General features: G+C 46.2%; 1 protein-coding gene across 1 annotated transcript in view; it reads left to right on the forward strand.

Moving 5' to 3' along the window:
- Positions 1–346: 346 nt before the first annotated feature.
- LOC146180686 (chitinase-3-like protein 1) overlaps positions 347–21669 on the forward strand; it is a 51970-nt gene continuing 30647 nt past the window's right edge. The window contains exons 1-6 of the mRNA XM_084577820.1: positions 347–392; positions 810–833; positions 1023–1181; positions 7417–7634; positions 11301–11395; positions 12673–12784. Coding sequence (XP_084433946.1) covers positions 347–392; positions 810–833; positions 1023–1181; positions 7417–7634; positions 11301–11395; positions 12673–12784 — 654 coding nt within the window. The remainder of the gene's footprint in view (positions 393–809; positions 834–1022; positions 1182–7416; positions 7635–11300; positions 11396–12672; positions 12785–21669) is intronic.

Raw genomic sequence — 21669 nt, forward strand, 5'->3', positions numbered from 1 at the left:
CATTTTTCGCTGCTTGTGTGTCGCTGGCAGTACGATCGAGCATGCAAGTAAGCAGTTTTTTTCCCTCATTTTTGAAAAGCATTGCATTTCAGGAATTTTTCATTGTGGCCCACAAGTGCTTTGCTGTTAATTCGGTTTGTTCATCTCATGCACAAGACACCTAACGCGAAAAGGCCTTAAGGGTAAATAAAAAAATAAAAAAAATAACTGTGTTCATTTTTACCTAACGGTCTGAGCCTCCCGGTTCATTCTTGATTTAAAAGTGAGTTCGCTAATGTGGCCACCTTGCCTGAAATTCATTACACACATTAACATTCATTAACTCGCAGACGCCCAGGAAGAAAGCATGGCGGCGATAAGGAAGGCCTTCGAGGACAGTGCCAGCGACAAACGTAAGTAAACGTCAAAACAGACGTCTGAAGAGAGCGCTGGCTGCACGGGGAACAGAGAGCTTTGATATAAGGTCACTCTATACAGAATACACAGGTCGAGCATCAAATCAGACGAGTAGTCAAGATTTTAGGATTTTTCCCTCCGTTTTCAGTGCGAGATAACTAACACTGCGTCCTTTAGTCGTACAAATGGACACCAAATTGGCTTAAGCGAGGCCGTTGCAGTCACGTGATTGCTCATTATTGCACGTCGGCTTCTACAGAGTTGCATTTGTACCCTCCCTAGAGCTTGCTGAACTGTCAGTGATGTTGCCGCATTTCGGGAATGCTCAGAGATATAGTCTATTACTACCTGTAAGCGCATGTTTCATTAAAGTGCGAATAAAACTATCGCTTTCTTCTTTTTCTCGTGTACAGAGAACGCACCGAGCAAGTACTCAGGCAAGTGTACACCTAATGGTGCCTCACAATTGGGTATAATTTAAAAATAGGTTTGATACCAATGATTACTCGTTTGACTAAGGAGTACAATGTATATTTATTGAGTGTACACCCTGCAAATGTTGCCTCAGAGTTGTTTTAAAATTCATCACGTATCCTTTCAATATCCGCGCGATAACGTTCCCGCAGCGTCGTCCAACGCCAACCTGCTGTGCCGGTTCTCTCCGCGGTACCGGGCGGGTATCTGCCCGTATGGCGTGTGTTCTCACTTCATCTACGCCAGCGTGCCCAGCCGGCCGGGGCCGCACTCGCCACGCGGCAATGACGTGCTCTACAACTACGACCCAGGTGCCCGCGATCATTCCATGCAACATTACCTTCGGCCTGCATTTGCTCTGAAACACTGCAACGTCCGCCTGTATAGGGGCGAAAACGTTGTAGTTATATATGAAGCATCTTCTAATTCTTGGTTTCAATAACACCTTCTCCTAATCAGTACCTGGACCATGTGTGTTCCGAGGTCAGTTAAGGTTGCAGCTATAACTTCATCAGGTAGCTGTCTACTATGACAACCATTAATTTCTGCGGCTTTAAATTTGTCAACAGAGCCTACGGGGACATTGTGGCCTTTTTTTAGCTCAAGGCTCAGAGCTTATCTTGAGGTGCAGAACGAACTTCAGCAGCAAAATTATACAGCTGCAGTTTCAATGAAACACTTGAAGTGCTGAAAATGAGTGTACGAGCTAGGATTTCTAGGGCGAAAGCACAAAAAAGATTCTCCATCTTACTGAACAATTGACGGCCGCGTTTGACAACATCAATGTGAGGTCAAAACACTCGTACACTCTTCAGACAAAAAGGAAATCCCTGCTACGATGTGGCACACAGGGCACTGAGTAAAGTACGTTAATTCTTGGTCCAAAGTACAGAAGCCAACGGGTTTTCTGTTTCAGCAGCAAAGCGAAGCCATCTTGGCGTCAGTAAAGACTATGGGGCCATGAAATGCTATGCGACTGTTTCTTGCTGTGATAATAAATCATTGCCTAGCATTTTAAGTGCCATTTAACCTTTAATAATGGCTTGAAGGCTCCATTTTGCTGCTGACGAGAAAAATGTTTGGCTTCAGGACTTTTGACCTTGAATGACATACTTTCCTCACTGCCCATGCTGCGACGACAATCTTCGTGATGAGAGATCCAACTGTGCCTTCGTCATTAGCAGAGGAAATCGTATACGAGTGTAAAGCAACGTTAAATTTAATGCAGCCTTCAGTCAGGTGGCTTCCTGGTCACTCAGTTATGTGGAATGATAGTTCACTATGCATCACTCTGTTCGCTTCAACAGTTGTTCAGACTGAAAATTAGGTCCGCTCTTATACTATATTTACGGGCTCAGACAGTAAAGGTAAAGGTAACCAGGATTCCAAGGTAAATAACCTTAAAATCATGTCGCAATACACGGAGCGAATAGAGTGTTTTTGACGTTTGAACAAAAGTTTGGTAACTGCGTTATTGCCTCAATACCGCGCGTCTCAATACAGTCACATTTTCCTGCCCTCCCCTCGGCGTTTCACTTTCCTCTCCTCTTCCTTTCTTAATTGTTCACGTTTTTCCTAGCGGCGAGTTGCGACCTATGGATAACCACCCTGCTTTACACAATTTCGGTTACAGTCAGGATATGGCTGAAGCCAGCAGGACTTTCTTGCTAGTTCATGTTTCTCCCCATGTTGGGCCTAGTGGTGGTTGTCTGCCACCCTGGCCCAAGAACATATCTTTCTGCTGGCTTGCTCTGAACTTTCAACAAATCGTCCTTATTTGATATGGGTGCGCACCTGTGTCCCTGCGCTGTACCTTTTCAAAGATAAAAACACGTTTCCAAGCATTCACGTGATCACTGGTCAACATGCTGAAAAACTCGGGACAAATCTCGCCGTTCATTGGCTCAAAGATCTTAGGTGGTAGCTGACACTATAGGGCAATGGTAAATTATGAAGAAGCCAGCTAGTAATAGAGACCTCTTTTTATATTACTTTACCGCAGCGAATACAAAAAGAAATATTTATCTGGAATCGGGGCATTTGGAGTCATTGTCGTTGTCATTAGACCCCTCAGATTACTAAACACTGTTCTTGATGTCATTTCAGATAATGACCTACTAAAGTACTAACCGAAGATCTTTTTAACGGGCTAAAATAGCAAAATTTGACCAATGTTTACCTAATCAAGATATGCAGGGACAGCAAAGAAATAGAAACTATGCGCGCCTGATCCTTACCTTCGTATCGAGCATGCTCCCTATAACCCTGTAGAATTAGGGTACACAAGAATGAGCTTCCGACCGCATACCCCTTACCCGCGGACCCACTTAACTGTTTCAACTGTCAGAAGTATGGCTATGGCGCACGCTGCTTTCGAGGCCGAATAACCTGATCGAAATGTACTTCTCCCGAGATAACCTCACCTTTGTATAAACTGCGAGCGCAGCCACTCTGCTTATCCTGGCACCTGCCCTGTTTGGAAAACAGAAAGACAATGGAATTGTTGGGGACTCCCCAGTAAACTAAGTAATGTTAAAGAAAGACAAATTAGCAACGCACTCACTTATTGCTATAAGTTTGTAGAAGACGAACACCGTCACAACCTAACGAACATGGTAAGAACATCAAATCTTTCGCCGTGACCGAGAGCAGCGAGCATGCTCTCCAGGGGGGCATGATCATAGTTCAAAACTGTGTCAGAGATATGTGGTGGCAGCCGCCATATATTGTATATCCCGATCAATAAAGTTTGTTGGATACATCTCGACTGGGCATTATAGTTACAACGCATTATTTACATCTTCTAATCCTGCTGCTGGAGAAGTTCTGTATAGTGGGAGATTTTAATTCCACTTATAATTCTGCGCAAGTGACAAAAGGGACAGTCGAGGCCAAAAAATCGAGAATTTTATATTAAGTAAAAAATCTTGGTTTGCTTAACACTGGTAACCTACGTACATCTCACCGAGCTCACGGAAAATGACTGATTTAAATTCACCTTCCAACGACAACGATTTGATATGAGATATTTTATATAATCCCTTTCATAGCGACCATTTACTCGAACTATCACTTCAACATATCGAACAAAAGTTATTTGAAAAGGAAAACATCATTGGAAGCTGCACCTAACGGCCGGTTGCTTTATTCACGAAGTCAGCCAGCAAGAAGTTTTTTCTCAATAGAGTACTGTCCGCGGTAAACAGAGTACGCGTGGCCCTCATGAGATCCATTACTAGCTGGTAGCGCATCATTCTAAACATGCTGAACAGCTCTTGCTAAAGTCTTTATTAAAACACAGATGACAGAAAAAATATCGGAGGCTTGTGAAAATCTATAATTGTACCTGTTCTCAAACATGGAAAGCTGGCAACTACCTGTACTAGTTATACACAAACAACGCGCACAGTCTGCCTCGCGAAATCCTTCCAAAGTCTCCGAAATATTGACTGATATTTACGCAGGAATTCCGTGAGATTTTTGAAGTTCACCAGTCTGGTTAAAAACAAAAAAAATGCGTTGTCGAGCCACTATATATTTAAGAGATGACTTAATTGTTTTCCTCTGGACAGAGCGGTCACCACTTTATGGATTGATGTGCTCTTTGTTTTTTTTTTTATAAAGAAAACGAGGAAGGGAAGGATTTGGAGGTAGATGAGCTGGTTAAGCAATGAAAGAACGCCTCCTTCACTATGAACTTCTATGAAACTGGAACCAGTGAGCTTCCACCTGAAAAATCAAAGAGGAGGCAGGAGAAGGGAAAGTACAATCCGAGGTCAATGATGAATCGGTATCTGATCCAAGTTTGATGCTTGCAGTTGTCTCTTGGAAGGGAAAAGGCATTCCAAAGAGACCTAATACGAACAGAGCTGCAACAGAATACTTCTCAAGAGCTTTCCGGAATTGGTTCGAATACTTGAAAACAGCTTCCCGAAAGTGGTGAAGTGCCAGCAAATTAAGGCTAAGAATGTTAGACAACATGAAGTATGGAAGAATAATAAATAGTAGGTGTAACGTCGTCAATAGTGCATGTTTACTCGGGTATTCCTTTTGTGTGTGTTTGTCTGTTTCCTCCCGTTTCGGAGAGCCGGCCCGCGAGGCGCGCGGGTAGAGCTGCGCCCGTACCTAGGGAGGGGGGACCTTTTTCTTGCTTTTGTTTACAATGGGAAGTGTCCCTGCGTGTGCGCGTTGTCTGTTTGTCTTTCTTGAGGGGCGGGGGGTCTCGCGAATTGAAAGGCGCTCGGCCGTTCTGTGTTTGGCATGGTGGTTAGCGCGCGAGGCTCCGAACACCTTCGCCGGACCCGTCGAGCGTCCGCTGGGTGTTGTGTTTTTTTTTTTTTTCTTTGCTATGTGTAACAGGCAGCCGTAAATCTCGTGCGCGTCCTCGAGAGTGGAATGCTAGTGGTGAAAAGGCCGGGGTTGGGACGCTTCGGCAGAGGGGAGTGGGAAAGTACATAAAAACACTGAAAAATGTGAAACATATGAACAGAACGCAACAAATCGCTAAAACAAAAGAAAAAAAAAGACTACAAGTAAATAATACAATATTAAACATTAGAAACGGTAACAGCAGAGCGAAACAGAACAAGATCAGTAATTACCGCAACGGAAGAAGGAAGGTGGTTCCAGTCATATGATGTACGAGGTATAAAAGAGTCCAAAAATGTTTAGTTCTGCAGATGGTGATGCCTACTTTATGTATGTGATCGGTTCGAGGCGAAATTTATGAAGGGGGAACGAGCAGCTCACGGCGAATCGATTCGTGCTGAAGCATTTTGTGAAAAAGACACAGATATGCAGTTTTGTGTCGTGATGCAAGTGAAGTTAAGCCCAAGTTACGTTTCATGGCGGTTACGCTTTATGTGCGCAAGTAGTCAGAGAAGATAAAGCGAGCTGATTTGTGTTGTGTCATTTCCAGTAGGTCGATCAAACGTTTAGTACCAGGATCCCAGACTGCTGAAGCGTATTCAAGCTGTGAGCGGACGACTGTGGTGTATAAAAGAAGTTTGATGTTTGCTGGGGCTGCATGATAGTTACGTCTCAAATAACCGAGCATGCGATTAGCTTTGTTAGTAAGGTACTCTATGTGTGTGGACCAACTGAGATCGGAAGTAATATGAATTCCGAGAGACTTATATGTTGTAACAGGTTCAAGAAGGACATCATTAAGGGAATAATGGGCAGATCATTTTAACCCGAGCAATGCGCATACGTTTGGACTTGTTAGGATTGAGTGTCATGTGCCAAGTTTTACACTAGGATGAGATAGTGTTAAGGTCAGTTTGAATCAAGTGCTCAACATTCATAGATTTAATTCCTGACTGGAGAATAAATAACTCGTTTCATTTAAATTTATATACAACTGAAGCTGTATACTGTATGAAAACCCTCTCAGAGATAATCGCTCTGAGCAGACGAAACAAAGTTCCCTAGTCGAAACATTGGCTTTGGTTGGAGGCTTTCCCTTAACGCTTGTTTGGTTCTCTTTCATACATGGAAACTTGGCATTCGTATGCAAGATTAGGCAGAAATAGATGTTCGCGGAAAGATATTTAACTTCATGGAAGACTTTCATTTCAGCTTAGCTTGCGTTCAGTCCTCTCATGAAATTTCCTTCAGGAGAAGGGTGCACTTCAAAGATGTATTTTAAGCCCGAGTTTCATTATAAAAAGTCCATTAAGTACCCAGTTTATGGCGGTGATATACAAACAGCTTGCACATCTTCCAGCTTTTCAAGATGTGGAAGTCAAAACAGATAATATTTAAAAAAAAAAAAACGTCGGATATGGGCAAGCAAAACTGTCTTTGAACTATCCAGGCACCAAATTTTGCTTCATTTTTTTTTTTCAATTTTAACCTTCGAACGGCTTTATAAATTAGTAGTAGACGTAGCTTCAGCCAAGCCAAGCATTTTTTTTGCTCAGCTAGAAAAAACTCCACCCCGGCTTTCTTCCGGGCCGTGTGAACGCAAGCAACCCACGCAGGCGGGAGGGTAGTGAAAGGGGACAGCGCGCGACAGAACACCTTCGGCGGCGGATATTTAGCGAGGACGAAGCAATTAACTTCCTGCCCGCACCGCTGTTTCGGTGACCGAAGGTTTTTCCGTACATTTTTTTTTCACCCATTCCCCGCGGCAGGCTAAGGAAACACGCATTTGCCTGGGCTTGTGGACTGGAACGCTCCCAATCTAGTGGCTTAATGACTTTATTCCTTCATTTCCGTTAGCCCTACTAGTTGTGTCAAGCGGCCTCACACCGCCTAACAAAGACTTCTCAGACTGGTATGTGCATAAATCGATTAATATATCTTCCTGTGTCGCATGCTACAAATCTATTTTTAGTTTTGCCAGCGCATTTCGTTTTGAAGTAAAATAGGAATATCCCGTGCGATAGCGTGTCGCCGAGAGAAGGGAATAGAGGGATAGAGTAGCGAGAATTGGAGTGGATTGCAGTGCGTCTCAGTTATTCCGTGTGTAGCTTTAAATTCATTGCCAAAAAATCGAGAGACGAGGTTTGTAACCTTGGCTACGCTGCATTCCCTGCGCAGGCGCGTTCAAGAAGTTCCTGCATGTGCGTGAGACGGCGGGCGACGTGCGCCTCCTGCTTTCGGTGGAGCTGAAGGCGATGCTCCACACCGGCTGGCCTGCGCAGAAGCTCGCCTCCGACGCCCGCGTATGGCTCGAACGCAGTGGCGTCGACGGGCTGCACTTGGCAGGGCTCGATCTGCTGCCCAGGAACGTCCAGAACATCACCAACATCATCACGGTACGCACACCTCAAGGCGCTTTATTTTAGAGCTCAAAGTTTTGGCTCCGTTTAGCAATTTTCGGTTATGCTAGGCTGCATCCGAATAAAACGATGCAACTTGCTCTCTAAGTATTATTGTCTCATATTTATCGGTTTTTGGTAGAAAATAATGGTTATTCAAACAAATTTTTGACCGATCGTTTACCAAATTAGTAAGTGAAGCGTCTGCCAATCCTGTATTTTATAAAGGTTTAGTGTTCTCGACGTTTCTTCCCTAATACGAGCCAAAAGCAAGGGAAACTAAATGTTAGACAGACGGTAGAGTTCTACCACCGAGATTTCCTCTCACTTCCTAAACACCTGCTTAATGCTGAGCCGACAAGTTTCGACTAAGATGATCTAATTGAAATATCTTTGCGGGCGGCTCCATACGGAAAACAGCATAATTACACTATCTGTCTCGTCTTGTATACTTTGGTTCTGGCAACGGACGATACAGTGGTGAGCAAAAAAAAAGCGGATGTCACGATCCACCAGAGCAAGAGACTGGAATTCATTGCGTTGCGGGCCATGAAGGCGTCGAGAACAACAAAATCAGGCCAGTCATAATCCTCAACCGGGACCTAGATTATGGTTCAGCAGATTACAGCCAGCGGTGAACATCAAATTAGTATTTCTCTTTATGGCCGCTCCATTCATCAGTCATCTATGCCAATTCTTTTTACGCATCACTATGCTTAAATCTTAAGAGCGGCCATTAGCATTAGGGACAGAACACTGGCCAAATTTTGTCATGGGAATATGGTGGAGATGAAAAGACCTTGCCTCCTTTAGTACAGACCGAGTACTACAATATCAAAGAAAAGAGGCTTTACCATTTTAATTTGCCATTGAAAATAGTATAATACAACTGAGGTGCTATCTAGCAGAGAAACCCTATTACTTTCGGTGTAGTACCCCCCGTGACTACATATCAGCAAAATATCGCTGATTTCAGTAAGTCCACACCGTTATCTTTTTTTTCTAGAAGTGCTTGTAATTATTTATTATTTTTTGCGCTCTCTACACTACATCCTTAAATAAAAACCAGCCCTCCTTTCGCACCGCGAGAGGAATGTTTTCAGGATTTGTCACTAGATGGCACCACAGTGTTTGGAATTCTGTGAATGAAACGATGATAGTGCCCACAAAAACTTTCTTCGACGAGGCGTGCGCTATTGTGCCGTAACAGCTTTGAATGTGAAAAGGACGGTACTCTAAGCAAAAAAGTGTCGAATTACTGTCAAGTGAGTGAAATTTATATTTGTTTTCGGTATGTCTTTTTGGTCGACCACCAGTCGTCATTGCGGTCGCTGCTCATGGTTTTCAGCATCGAACCATAAAAACGGGCGCATGCACTGATCTAAAAATTCTCGGTAAAACTTTTCTAAAGCGCTTCTGCCAAAACTGCTACGAAATCGAACGTTTTAGACATCAACCCTTCCATTGCGCCAAAACAAATTGGAAACCTAAATTCCATAGTTCTGTCCCTTTAAGTCTTAATTGCGGCCATTAGCATACAAAACTCTCCAGCAGAAGTGTTTGCTTCGATAACAGTCTGACCAAGCTTGCCTGCGTAAATAAAAAAAACACTACATGTTTATATACTTGCACAGTGTACACCATCCGCGCTCTCTGACGGTGACGTTAGTGGTAGATAACTGTGAGCCCATCGCAGCCAAATAGGAAGAAAGGCATCTATCGAATAACACGCCACTAGTGCAGAAAGCACTGCGGCGAGGCGAGCACTCCAGAAACACATCCGCGATTCCGCACTGCGTGTTCTCTACGCTGTCGCATATCGTTACGAGTGGATATCACGCACCAGTGGGCAACACAACTCCAGAATCGATGGGCACTGCTTAGCGGCTCAACTCAACCCTCAACGTCGTCTTCGTTCACCCAACCAGACACTTCGTTCTTCACTTTCTGAATGCCAGCATGGGGCAGCAGAAGCACAGTCCCGGTGTGTTCTAAGTAAACGAAGCCAGGCGTGAATAATATGGCTTGAGTCGTGTCACATGCACAATGTCCGAAGCTCGTGGTGCAGACGACTTCGTGTTCAGAGGTTCGATTTCATATGTAACATCGGTGACTCGGCGCCAGATACGGTAGGGACCTGTGTAGCGTGGTAGAAGTTATTCGCACAAGCCCACCTGGCGGGATGGGAGCCAAAGCAGAACGAGAGAACCTGGAGCGTAGTGCACATCGCGGTGGCGACTGTTATAACAGGATTGCTGGGAGGCTTGGGCGGCCAATAGTCTGTCTCGAGCAATGCGGCGAGCATCATTAGCGCGGGAGATGGCATCACGAGCGTAAGTACTAGTGGCTGCGTTAGTAGCGAGTAGCTATGTATCAAAGGGGAGGAATGGGTGTCGTCCAAAAAGCAGATAAAAGGGAGAGTAGCCAGTGGCATCATGCCGAGAAGAGTTGTAGGCGAATGTTACAAAAGGTAGTATAATGTCCCAATCCCGATGGTAGCCGGAGACATGCATTGATAACTTATCTGGGAGGGTACAGTTGAGGCGTTCTGTGAGGCCGTTGGTCTGAGGATGATAGGCGGTGGTAAATTTGTGGCGGACGGCACACACACGGAAGTAGCTCGTCAACCACTCTGGGGAGGAAGCAGCGACCAGAATCCGTGAGTAGTTCACGAGGGGCACCGTGTTGTATCACGTCGTGGAGGAGGAAAGCAGCGACGTCTGTAGCCCAGCTAGTCGGGATCGCGCTGGTAATGGCGTAACGCGTAGCAATATGATTCGAATACCTCAACTGCTGCTCTCGAACATTGTCCTACTGAGTACTATAATAGTAGCCCAAGCTTTCAAGGCGAAATCTTCACCAGCATCATTGATTGAAAAAGCCATCGGCGATGTCGCCATTTTCACGTCGTCAGCAGTAAACGCCAGTGGGCACACGATGGAAAGGCATCTCAGGGGTTCGACGAGATAGGGGAGCCTATATAGGAGGAGTCGATTGACTCGAATCTTCTAAAGGCCGGCAGACCGCGGTTGAACTGTTGGTTTGGATATTTTTTGGGAACAGTACCTACCACTGTGTACAAGGCATACGACCGCTGTATGCCTTGTACACAGGGGCTTGAACCTCGTCAAGTGAAGTGTTTTTCACTTTTGTTCGAGCCCCTGCCGCTTTGATGGAAAATAAACCGAATTGAATTGAATTGAATAAATCTTTATAGTTGAAACACATCATGAGTGTATACGGTGCATTATAATATAATTTGGCACGAAAAGAAGCAAACGAGTTTCTCATTGCAAGTTGGATAGGATGGTGTTAGATCAAGGGTAGTAAATATAATGAAATATAGCTTATTTGAATAATCTGAGATGATTTACTTGATTTATTTGCTACAAACACGTCGCCGGTCCAATCTGAAATTCCCACTTTCTTTTGTGTAATGCTATCTGTTATGTATAATCATTACGGAACTGATTTCTTGCTTCAACACCACCTCAAAAAGTTAATTACTTTAGTCTGCCTCATTTGAGGCATTGACAGTTTTCATGCGGTTTCATTTAGACTGTGCTAGTGTCATAAATAAAAGCACGTTCTGTCATTTGGCGAGAAGGGCTAAACGTTTGAGGCTTAGTTTCTATTGGTTTCGTTTCGCATTTCGTTCTGCAGGCCCTCCGTGACTCGTTCAAACGGCAGTATCTGCTCACCATCGGCATCGACCGCACGCAGAAGGCCGTGGAGAGCGAGCTGCTGAAGATTCTCAAGTATGAAATAACACGAATGCCTTTCGCATGGGTAAAGCCGCTCTAGTTATTCTCTACTGATACCGCCGTTGCAGCATTGGTCAAATCAGGAACAACTGTCAAAGAAAAGACGGATACAAGTAAAAACTATATTTAGGTTCATGATTTTTTCTACTTATATTCAGCGGATGCAGCTCCTCTGCTTATTCAGTGTAAATAAACATATGAATCTAAGCTGCACTGAACTGATACAGAAGCAAACGACTCGTAAGATCAATTTTTCGAAGTAGGCTGAGAAATACTATGAACATATAAGCAAGCTGTGAAAGGGCGACGAGGCTGCGGACGCTCCCTCCCAAACACCTTGCGGGCAATGTTTACGTCACTACAATGAATTCTGTATTTCTTGGTATCTCATATGCAGTACGCAATAAATATACGCTAGTGCGAAAAAAAAGCATTACTTAACTTTTTTTTTGATGCGCTATTACTCAGCTTGTCATGTCTTATGGCGAAAAACTAAGAATTGAACTTTTCCGCTTCTATACTGCATCCTATCCAGCTTGGGTCACACTGTGGCTGGAAGTACAGAATATGCAAGGAGTGAGAGGGAACCTATTTTCTGGCACGTAATCAGAAGCTGTCTATTGTGCGGAAGACCAGTGCAGAAAAATTAGGATTTTCCAATTAAAACTGATTGCTGGGCTAGTTGGTGCATTGTGCATAAAAGGAAAGAGTTACAGCGCAACAAAAAGACACTCCCAAATAGTCAAAATAGACGCACAGGACAGGCACTGACACTGCAACTTCGTTCTGAAAACACCACCACATACTAGCTTCTTCTCGAACAACCTATTGCTCCCACAGAGTCAGCAACATATTCAGTCGACTTTTGAATTTTGGTAAGGTAGGGCTGGCCTAAACTGCTATGAATATGTTGCTGACCATGTAGAAGCATTTGGTTGTTCAAGAAGAAGTTTGTATGTGGTGGTGTTTCGACAAAGAAGTTGGAGTGACAGCGCCTGTCCTGTGCGTCTATTTGTGTCTATTTGTGAGTGTCTTTTTGTGGCGCTGTTAACCTTTCCTTTTAGGATCTTCCGCTGATTTGTCTTTATTTTCCGCCGTTAATTTTTGTTCGATTGTCATTGTCTGCTCATTTTTGCTGGATCTATTATGGCAACTACTGTTTTCAATATAAAAGCAATGTTTCGATCTGGAAGTTTTGATGCCCAGCGGGTTCGTGCAAAGAACTCATAAATAGGGTGTTGCTAGCAATATCGTGTATTGCTTGCGTGCAGGTTGGTGGACTTTGCGAGCTTCAAGACGAGCTACGTGAGACACACGGATGAGCGCACCACGCTCACCAACCCGTACAAAGAGTATGACAATAGCACCTCCGCACAGTTTCTGGTAGGTGCATCACTACTTTTCTGCTTATATAAATCAGTGCCCTTAAGCTCAGCAGTTTAAACTGCTGCCACTAAATCTATCTTTAGATACATTTTCTGTACCGGTATTAGGTATTGTATGTTGAAAATGAAAGTATCGCAGTATCGGTATCGAAAATACATTTTTAAAGTATCGTGTATTTTGAAGATACTCGATGCTAAAAAAAACTTCAAATATTGAAACCGCTGTGAGAGTTTTGGGTGACGGCACTCTCTCGGACGGCAGTACAGGCCCTGAGACAGCTCGGCTTGTAGTACCGCGTGAGTTCCCTACTTATGGTCCGGCGCTCAATGTTAACAATATTTCCAGATTCCTTTTCTTTAAAACTGAAGTTGGCAATGGTGAGTAGGTGCTCAAAAGGTGCTTTACATCTGAGCACCGAGTGCGTCACATGAATATGCTAAGCCGTTAACAGACACACAGAAAGATACGAACAAAGCGGAAACACAAGGCGAACATGCTGTTCCTGCTCTTCCTACCCTCTGCCGTCATCCCCCACCTCCCTTCCGTCGGTCCGTCCGTCCGTCTTTGCGGCACTGATTATCGTCAAGCAGCGTCCTGAGTGTGCTGTCGGATGCAGTAACTTATGCACGACCCTTCCCCAAGCCCCGGTGCTCCGCGTGCCAGCTCTGCTTGGCGGCAATTACACAAGCTACTAAGGCCTCAGTCCGCCATAATGCAGTCGGCTAACCGCCGTTCTGCCAGTTCACTGCGTTTGACCGCAAACAAATGCATTCTTTGTAACTGCACAGGGAAGAGGCTTCCACTAGACGGTTGTTATGGAAAGAATATTACGTCAAAGATTTTTTGATATGCATGACATGAAAGCTATGAATGCAATATTCCAGGACAGTTCAATAACAAATTATACGTTGTCAGACATTGTGTTTTGAGAAAAACATTTACGCAACCTTGAATAAACCTTGTAAAGATATCACTATCTTAAAGAGCTGTACTTTTTAAAATATGCGAATTGATTAACACCATATTAGTCACTTTCTGTTAAAAAGGACATTTTTTATCCACAACCAGCCGTAGTTCTCCAGCGACGGTAGTGAACATCGAGTTTCCTAACGACCTCCAGGATGCTTGTGTCAGCGCAGCTATGGTTCACTCTTACAAGCTGATAAAAGGCATCTTCACCTAATACAACACTGCGGTGTGCTCGTGTGCGCATGTAGAGAGGCTTTTCTCATTGTCGTGACATTTAGCACACCCACATTGCGCTCTTTCCTGGCTCTTCTCTTCTTGTTTTCCCTCTAGCTTGTTTTCCCTCTAGCAGAGCTTCAAAAATTTGTTAGCGCACTAATGGCAATATAACTACTCAGTTCTCCAAACGCAGTCGGGTTGAACGTTTTAGCGCGGAAATTTACGCAGGAGCCACAAGGTAAGCAGCGTGTAGTATGAAATGAAAAGCAACAAAATAAACAGAAAAACATTTCAGACGTATTTGTATGCATAGCCAAGTGCTCATAGGTCGGTTCGCATGAACAGCATTACCTTAAAAAAATATTTCGCTAGCTAGCTTGTGGAAGCAATCGCTTCATTGCAACCATGGCTTCAATTCAGTGTCAAGTTATGGCAAGGACAGCTATTAAACAGAGGAGCTTCAATAACTACGTGCTGGCATATTCGTTTAATCCCTTTCAGTAAAACTACGCTATAGCAGTGCTCTAAAGGTTTCAGAAAGCACGGTACAGTTTCCTGATGTCGCTAATCGTATTATGATCTTTATTATGTTGAAATTTCAGTGAGGCATCGAAGTATCTACGATACAGTACCGATTATCTGTATCGAAACCCGATTTCAGGTCTTATCTTGTATCGGCATAGAAAATACAATTTTTCAGAGTATTGAGTATCCCTATCGAAGATACTTTTTTGAATTATCTTGCCCAGCCCTGGTTCCCGGGTTTCCTCAGGAAAAGATATGGCGGAATCAAACAAAGAAGAACGCAATCAGCAATCAGGCCTATGTCACTGATGAAAGCGTCTCGCCGAACCCATGCGCGAGCACGCCAGCTTTGGCCAGGGCAACACCATCTAGACTAAGAGAAGGCCAGCGCAAGTCCCCTTTCCACTAGTCCTACGTCTAGACAGTGAGATCTGGGGATAGATCGGCGGCGCCGAGCGCAAGGCGATCTGGAACGACTCGGTCCGAGTGTGCGTGTTTTCAGCCTGTGTGTGCTGCGTTCCTAATCCATGCTGCAGAGGCGTTTGCGAGCAAGGTATCTACAATGTCTGGGTGTTGTGCGCTAATCTTTCGCTCTAACTATGGCAACGGATCCAAAGCACAAGTGTACAAGTTTCCTTCGGACGCGGCTCAAAATGCAGAGTGGACAAAGGCTGTGCCTTGGAAAAACTTATTACCGATGAAGTACACTGTGGTAAGGAAGCGTTCTTGTTTCCTTTCTGCTACTCGTGCTCCTATTCACCACTATTTCATTTAGCACAGTGTGGTTTATGGTTAGTTTATGGGGTTTAACGCCCCAAAGCAACTCAAGCTATGGACTCCGGAAATTTCGACCAACTGGGGTTCTTTAACGTGCACTGACATCGCACAGCAGACGAGCGGCTTGCTTTTCCCCTCCATCTAAAATCGGCCGCCGAGGCCGGGATTCGATCCCGCTTCCTTGGGAACAGTAGTCAAGCACCCTAACCACTGCGCCACCCCGGCAGGAATTTAGCATAGCATATTAAAGCGTAGGCGTGCCTATATCGAGCACGCAATTTGGACTGCACAGCTCCTAATAATCGAGTAGCATTCGCCCTGTTTTGAGTGCGGAACAAAATTGTTTTGCAACCTAAATTATTTTTTATGGAAGCAATTTTATTTCGCTAGTGACCACGTGATCGTAGTTGCTGTAGTAAATGATTGATTTAAGGCCGAGTTAGCTGCTCGCTGCGTTAATATTGTTACGAGTGGAAATCACGCACCGATAGGTCACACCGCTCTGAAATCGCTGGACACCGCATAGCCGCACAACTCAACACTGAGCGTCGTCTTCGTTCACACACCCAGACACTTCTTTTTTCACTTGCTGAATGCCAGCATGGTACACCACATAACATTACCCCCGCCGCAGAAGCACAGTCCCGGTGCGCTCTAGGTAAACGAAGCAGGGCGTGAATAATACGGCTTGAGTCGTGTCACATGCACAATGTCGGAAGCTTGTGATGCAGAAGACTTCGGGTTCGAAGGTTCGATTTCATATGTGACGTCAGTGACTCGGCGCAAGATACGGTAGGGGCCTGTGTAGCGTGGTAGAAGTTTTTCGCCCAAGCCTACCCGGCGTGATGGGAGCCAGAGCAGAACGAGAGAGCCTCGAGCGTAGTGCAAATCGCGATAGCGACTGTTATAACGGGATTGTTGGGAGCCTTGGGAGGCAAAGAGCCTGTCGCGAGCAATGTGGTGAGCATCTTTAGCGCGGGAGATGGCATCACGAGCGTAAGTACTAGTGGCAGCATCAGTAGTGGGTAGCGATGTATCGAAGTGGAGTAATGGGTGTCAGCCAAAGAGCAGATAAAAGGGAGAGTAGCCAGCGGTATCATGACGAGAAGAGCTGTAGGAAAATGTTCCAAAGGGTAGATTAATGTCCCAATCTCGATGGTCGCCGGAGACATACATTGATCACATATCTGTGAGCGTACGGTTGAGGTGTTCTGGCAGGCCGTTGGTTTGAGGATGAGAGGCGGTGGTAAATTTGTGGCGGACTGTGCACACACGAAGTAGCTCGTCAACCACTCTGGAAAAGAAGCAGCGACCACGATCCGTGAGTAGTTCACAAGGGGCAACCGTGTTGTAGTATCATGTCGTGGAGGAGGAAATCAGCGACGTCTGTAGCGCAGGTGGTTGGGATCGCGTGAGTAATGGGGTAACGCGTAGCATAGTCGGTCGCTACGGCGATCCATTTGTTGCCCGACGCAGAGACCGGGAAGGGTCCAAGCAAATAAACACCAACACGAAAAATGGGTCAGTCGGGATGGATATTGGCTGTAGGTGTCCTGATGGCAATGGGGATGGTTTTTTCCGACGCTGGCACAGCTCACATGCGGCCACATATTGTTGAACTGAGCGATAGAGGCCCGGCCAATAAAAACGTCGTCGCACACTGTCATACGTGCGGGACACGCCAAGATGACCAGTGGTGGGAGCATCATGAAATTCTTCCAGGATGGTGGAGCGCAGATGTTTCGGAGCGCCATCAGGTCGCATATTGCGGCGGTACAATGCGTCCCCTTGGAGTACGAACATGGCGAGGGCAGGATGAGACTGGCCGGTAGTCAGACGGTAGATAATAGACCGGAGCGCAGAGTCCAAGCGCTGTTCATCGCCTATGTGTGGAAAGGCCGATAAAGAGAGGACGCATGCGTCAATGTCACAGGCCGTATAGAGCTGAGAGAGTTGACAGGGGGGCGGGACAAGCAGTCTGAATCTTGGTGAAGCCGACCAGACTTATAGACCACGGAAATTCTTGCAATCTTAACGCCCAGCGTTCCAAACGTCCAGTAGGGTCTTTGAGTGAAGATAGCCAGCACAATGCATGGTGGTCTGATAACAGTAAAGGGTCGTTCAAACAAATAAGGGCGGAATTTCACAATAGCCCAAACAAGAGCTACGCACTCCCTTTCTGTGATAGAGTTAATTTGTTCTGCCCTAGATAGTAGGCGGCTGGCATACGTAATCACTTTGGTGCAGCTGTGGTGTCGCTGAGCGAGGATAGCTCCAATGCCGTGACCACTGGCGTCAGTGCGGAGTTCGGTAGGGGCCGAAGGGCTGAAATGGGCCCAGACGGGTGGATTGGTGAGAGCAGCGATAAGTTCAGAGAAAGCTGCAGCTTGGTCAGGATCCCAAGAGGAAGGTGCATGTTTTTTCAGTAGGACGGTAAGAGGGCGAGCAAGGGCTGCGAAATTCTGGACGAAACGACGGAAAAAAGAACACAAGCAAGAAAACTCCGAACATCGCTAGATGAACGTGGTGTAGGAATAGTACGAACGGCACGAATATTATCGGGGTCAGGCTGGACACCAGCAGCATTCACGAAGTGGCCAAAAACTTTGATTTCCCGATGACCGAAACTACATTTCTTGGAGTTGAGTTGAAGGCTTGCGCGGCGGAATAGCTCGAGAATAGTAGAAAGGCGAGAGAGGTGGCTGTCAAAAGTGGACGAGGAAACAATGACGTCGTCTAAGTAACGAAGCCGCGCAGCAACGAGTCCGTCATCCGTTCAAAAGTTGCAGGAGCGTTAAATAAGTCAAAGGGCATGGCTTTAAATTGGTAGAGGTCATCAGGAGTGATATATGCTGTTTATTCGCGGCCTCGTTCATCGACGGAGATTTACCAGTAGCCAGAGCGAAGGAAAAGTAGCTGGCTCCAAGTGAGCAATCAAGTGAATCGTCGCTGCGCGGAAGAGGGTAGACGTCTTTTCTGGTCAACTTGTTAAGGTGGCGATAGTCGACGCAGAATCTCCAGCTCCCATCTTTTTTCTGCACTAGCAAAACAGGTGGCGCCCGGGGACGGTTTGAAGGCTCAATGATGTCGTCGGCCAGCATCCTGTCAACTTCACTTTGAATCACCTGGCGCTCGGAAAGAGAGACACGGTACGGTCGCTTGTGAACCGGAGCAGCATCACCGGTGTCGATGCGGTGGGCTACAACAGACGTTTAGCCAAGAGGTCGGGCCCCAAAATCAAAAATGTCGCTTTATGAAAGCAACAGCTTGTAGAGCGTGTCGACAATCAGGTTGCAGGTCGGCCACAATCATGCTGGAAACAGGATCACGGCGTAAAGGAGACAACATATGATCGGTAGGGGCTGTTCAACGTGCAGAGGGAGGGTCGGTAGTTAGGGCTGAAACTTCACAGTCGGTTAGCGGGGACAGCTCAGCTAATGATATTCCGTCGGAGAGGACTTGGGTCGACAAACTGAAGTTTAGGACTGGGAGAGTGGTGCGATTGTCAGATACGTGTACGTTGAGGTGTGGGAGGATGCCGTGACGCTGCAGGACGACGTCTATAATTGGGCACGCCAGGTAGTCTCCATCGGGCACGGGCGGGAAGGGGCACATAGGAATATAAACAACAGCTACCGGAGGAAGGCGGGAATATTTTGCTCAGCGGAGGCGAGGCGGCGTGGAGAGGTCTTCAGAGCTGAGAGGAAGGTCCAGACGTAGAATGTCGGCTGCCCAGTCAATAAGGGTTGAGTGAGTGGTCAAGAAGTCAAGGCCAAGGATCAGGTCATCGGGGCATTCCTGGAGCACGGTATATAACACTGGTGTGTGACGACCAGCAATGGTTACACGGGCGGTACACATACCAAGCACGACACCAGGGCTGCCATTGGCGACACGAATGGTGGGCGAAACTGCTGGCGTCAGGACTTTTCCAGGCGACGACGAAACGAGGAACGGAGGACAGAGAGTTGGGCACCAGTGTCAATAAGGGCAGAGACAGGAACACCATCAACAAGGACTTCGATGAGCTTAGATTGCGAAGCAAAGGTCAACAGAGGTTTTTCAGTTCGGGTCACGAATGCAGCAATATACACACGGTAATCGCTGATTCCAGCTTAAGCAGTTTTTCTTATATTTACGTTACAGGTTTGTGACCAGCACTTTCGTGAAAGTGACCTCGTATTCACGACAAGCTACACTTTGTGTCGCCAAGGTCACCGTTCTGAGTAATATCTCTGCCTACCATTCTTATCTTTATCTATCCATCTAACAGTAAATGTGCTCTCAGATGAATTTTATGCCTGTCTTAATGTTTATTCAAGTAACTCTGAATGAAGATGAAATTTTCCTCCCAACTTCATTTCTGCCATTGAAATAGATAGATGACCCCGCCGGGGTGGCGCAGTGGTTACGACGCTCGACTACTGTTCCCAAGGACGCGGGATCGAATCCCGGCCTCGGCGGCAGCTTTTCGCTGGAGGTGAAAAGCAAGGCGTCCGTGTGCTGTGCGATGTCAGTGCACGTTAAAGAACCCCAGGTGGTCGAAATTTCCGGAGTCCTCCACTACGGCGTCTCTCATAGCCTGAGTTGCTTTGGGACGTTAAACCCCACAAACCAACCAACCATTGAAATAGATGCCAGGCGGATTGTGTCAAACTTCTCATATACTTTAAAAAACTGGCAATATTAGATAATAAAGGTAACAGAAATATAACCCTTTTCAGCGCTAGCACTAAAAACTTCAAGAGGTAGCTCCAGAGCGGTGTTGAAAAAAAACGCAACCGCGTAGGGTGAAGCTGACCTTCAGTATGATCTCACTACGATGACGTCACATAAGCTTGCACAGGTCTTGTAATCTAAGTGGTGCTGGCCAGGACTGCGCTCCTGCGCGACTACACCATGCGCTCCGCCCCTGCGAAAAGCTAGGCACCCGTATGCTGTGCGATTTCAATGCACGTTAAAGAACCCCAGGGGGTCGAAATTTCCGGAGTACTCCACTACGGCGTCTCATAGCTTGAGTCGCTTTGGGACGTTAAACCCCAAAAACCAACCAACCGACCACCCCTGGCGGCGAAATTCAGCAGCGCTCGTGACCGTGCAACAGAGGCTGCTCTCCTCTCCTCTGCTCTCGACCACGGCGCGTGAAGCAGACACCCGGCGGTAGCACCGCGTGTCGGTTATATTCTTCGCTGGGCAGTGCTGTTATGCTTGAAATGGTGTCGCGGCTGCCTAAAAGCGGGGTTGCATCGCGCTTGCCTCCCTTGCGTGTTGCTTGCCTCAGATAACGCATTCGTCTACTGGTTGTGCAGTGAAACTGGAGGCAGGTACCACGATTGTATATGCAAGTAAAATATAAATGCAGTAGGGCTGTAACTTGGAAGCAACTGGAATGATACAATGCTTGCAGCAATAAGGGAGAGCGTGGCGGCGGCCCTTTAATCACTATAGGTTTGCACATACTGCGCACCTGTAAACCGGCAGCGCGTGCAATTTCAAAGGCGAAAGTGTCAGGGGCATTTGATGCAAAGTTCTGCCGTACACATTGGGTAGCAAGGAGCGCAGCTCTGGAGTTTACAACCCTTCGATGTGACCGCGCAATAGCGGTGCCGCATTAAGCGTACGGAAGCGATGTCCTGGTAGTAGTTCTTGAGATTAACTATCCGAAAACGACTGTAGTTGGCGGGAAAAGCTGTTTTGGAGGCCTTCAGATTTGTTAGTGTATCCCATATGTTAAATATGCTAACCACAACTATAAATTAATGCAGCATGCACAGGCTAAGATTGCAGGACAGCCAGATGTTGAGTAAGGCGTCGGCTTCAGGCACTAGGTCATAGGGCGGTGGTAGCGCAAGCCGAGAAGGACCGTAATTCAGAAAGAAGTTAACAGACACGGAGACCTTTCAGCGTTTTTAAAGTTGCTCCATGGGTGAAGAATTTACTCCTAATATATAATACTTAATCACTGTAATCTCTTCTGTTGGGCTATTTCGTTAAGGCTATGTATGTATCCCTAATAAAGTTATACATGCATAGCCTTAACGAAATAGCCCAACAGAGGCGTGCTCGGCCTATTACTCATCTTCCGGCAAGATGCTATCCCGGGAACTGTGAAGACTGGCTCGTAAATAAGCGCGGTTATTGTTCAAGATTGGTCACATCGCATCGCTCACGTTATTTAATCGTTGCGCAGGAATGCCGATAAGGAGACGAGGCGCCCTTTTAAAGGAGCGAACAAGCGGGCGCCTTTGCATATGGGTCGAGAGACACGGCTGTCCCAGTTGTCGGTTAGTTAGCTAGCGCAGCCAACTCCACGAAAACAAAAATGCGCACATTGTTATACTGACACTCATCGACACGCGGCACCATGCCGCCGTGTCTTGGATGGTTCAGGCGGC

The sequence above is a fragment of the Amblyomma maculatum genome, chromosome 8 (assembly GCF_055883805.1).
Source record: "Amblyomma maculatum isolate TAMU_Amacu chromosome 8, ASM5588380v1, whole genome shotgun sequence".
Lineage (NCBI taxonomy): Eukaryota > Metazoa > Arthropoda > Arachnida > Ixodida > Ixodidae > Amblyomma > Amblyomma maculatum.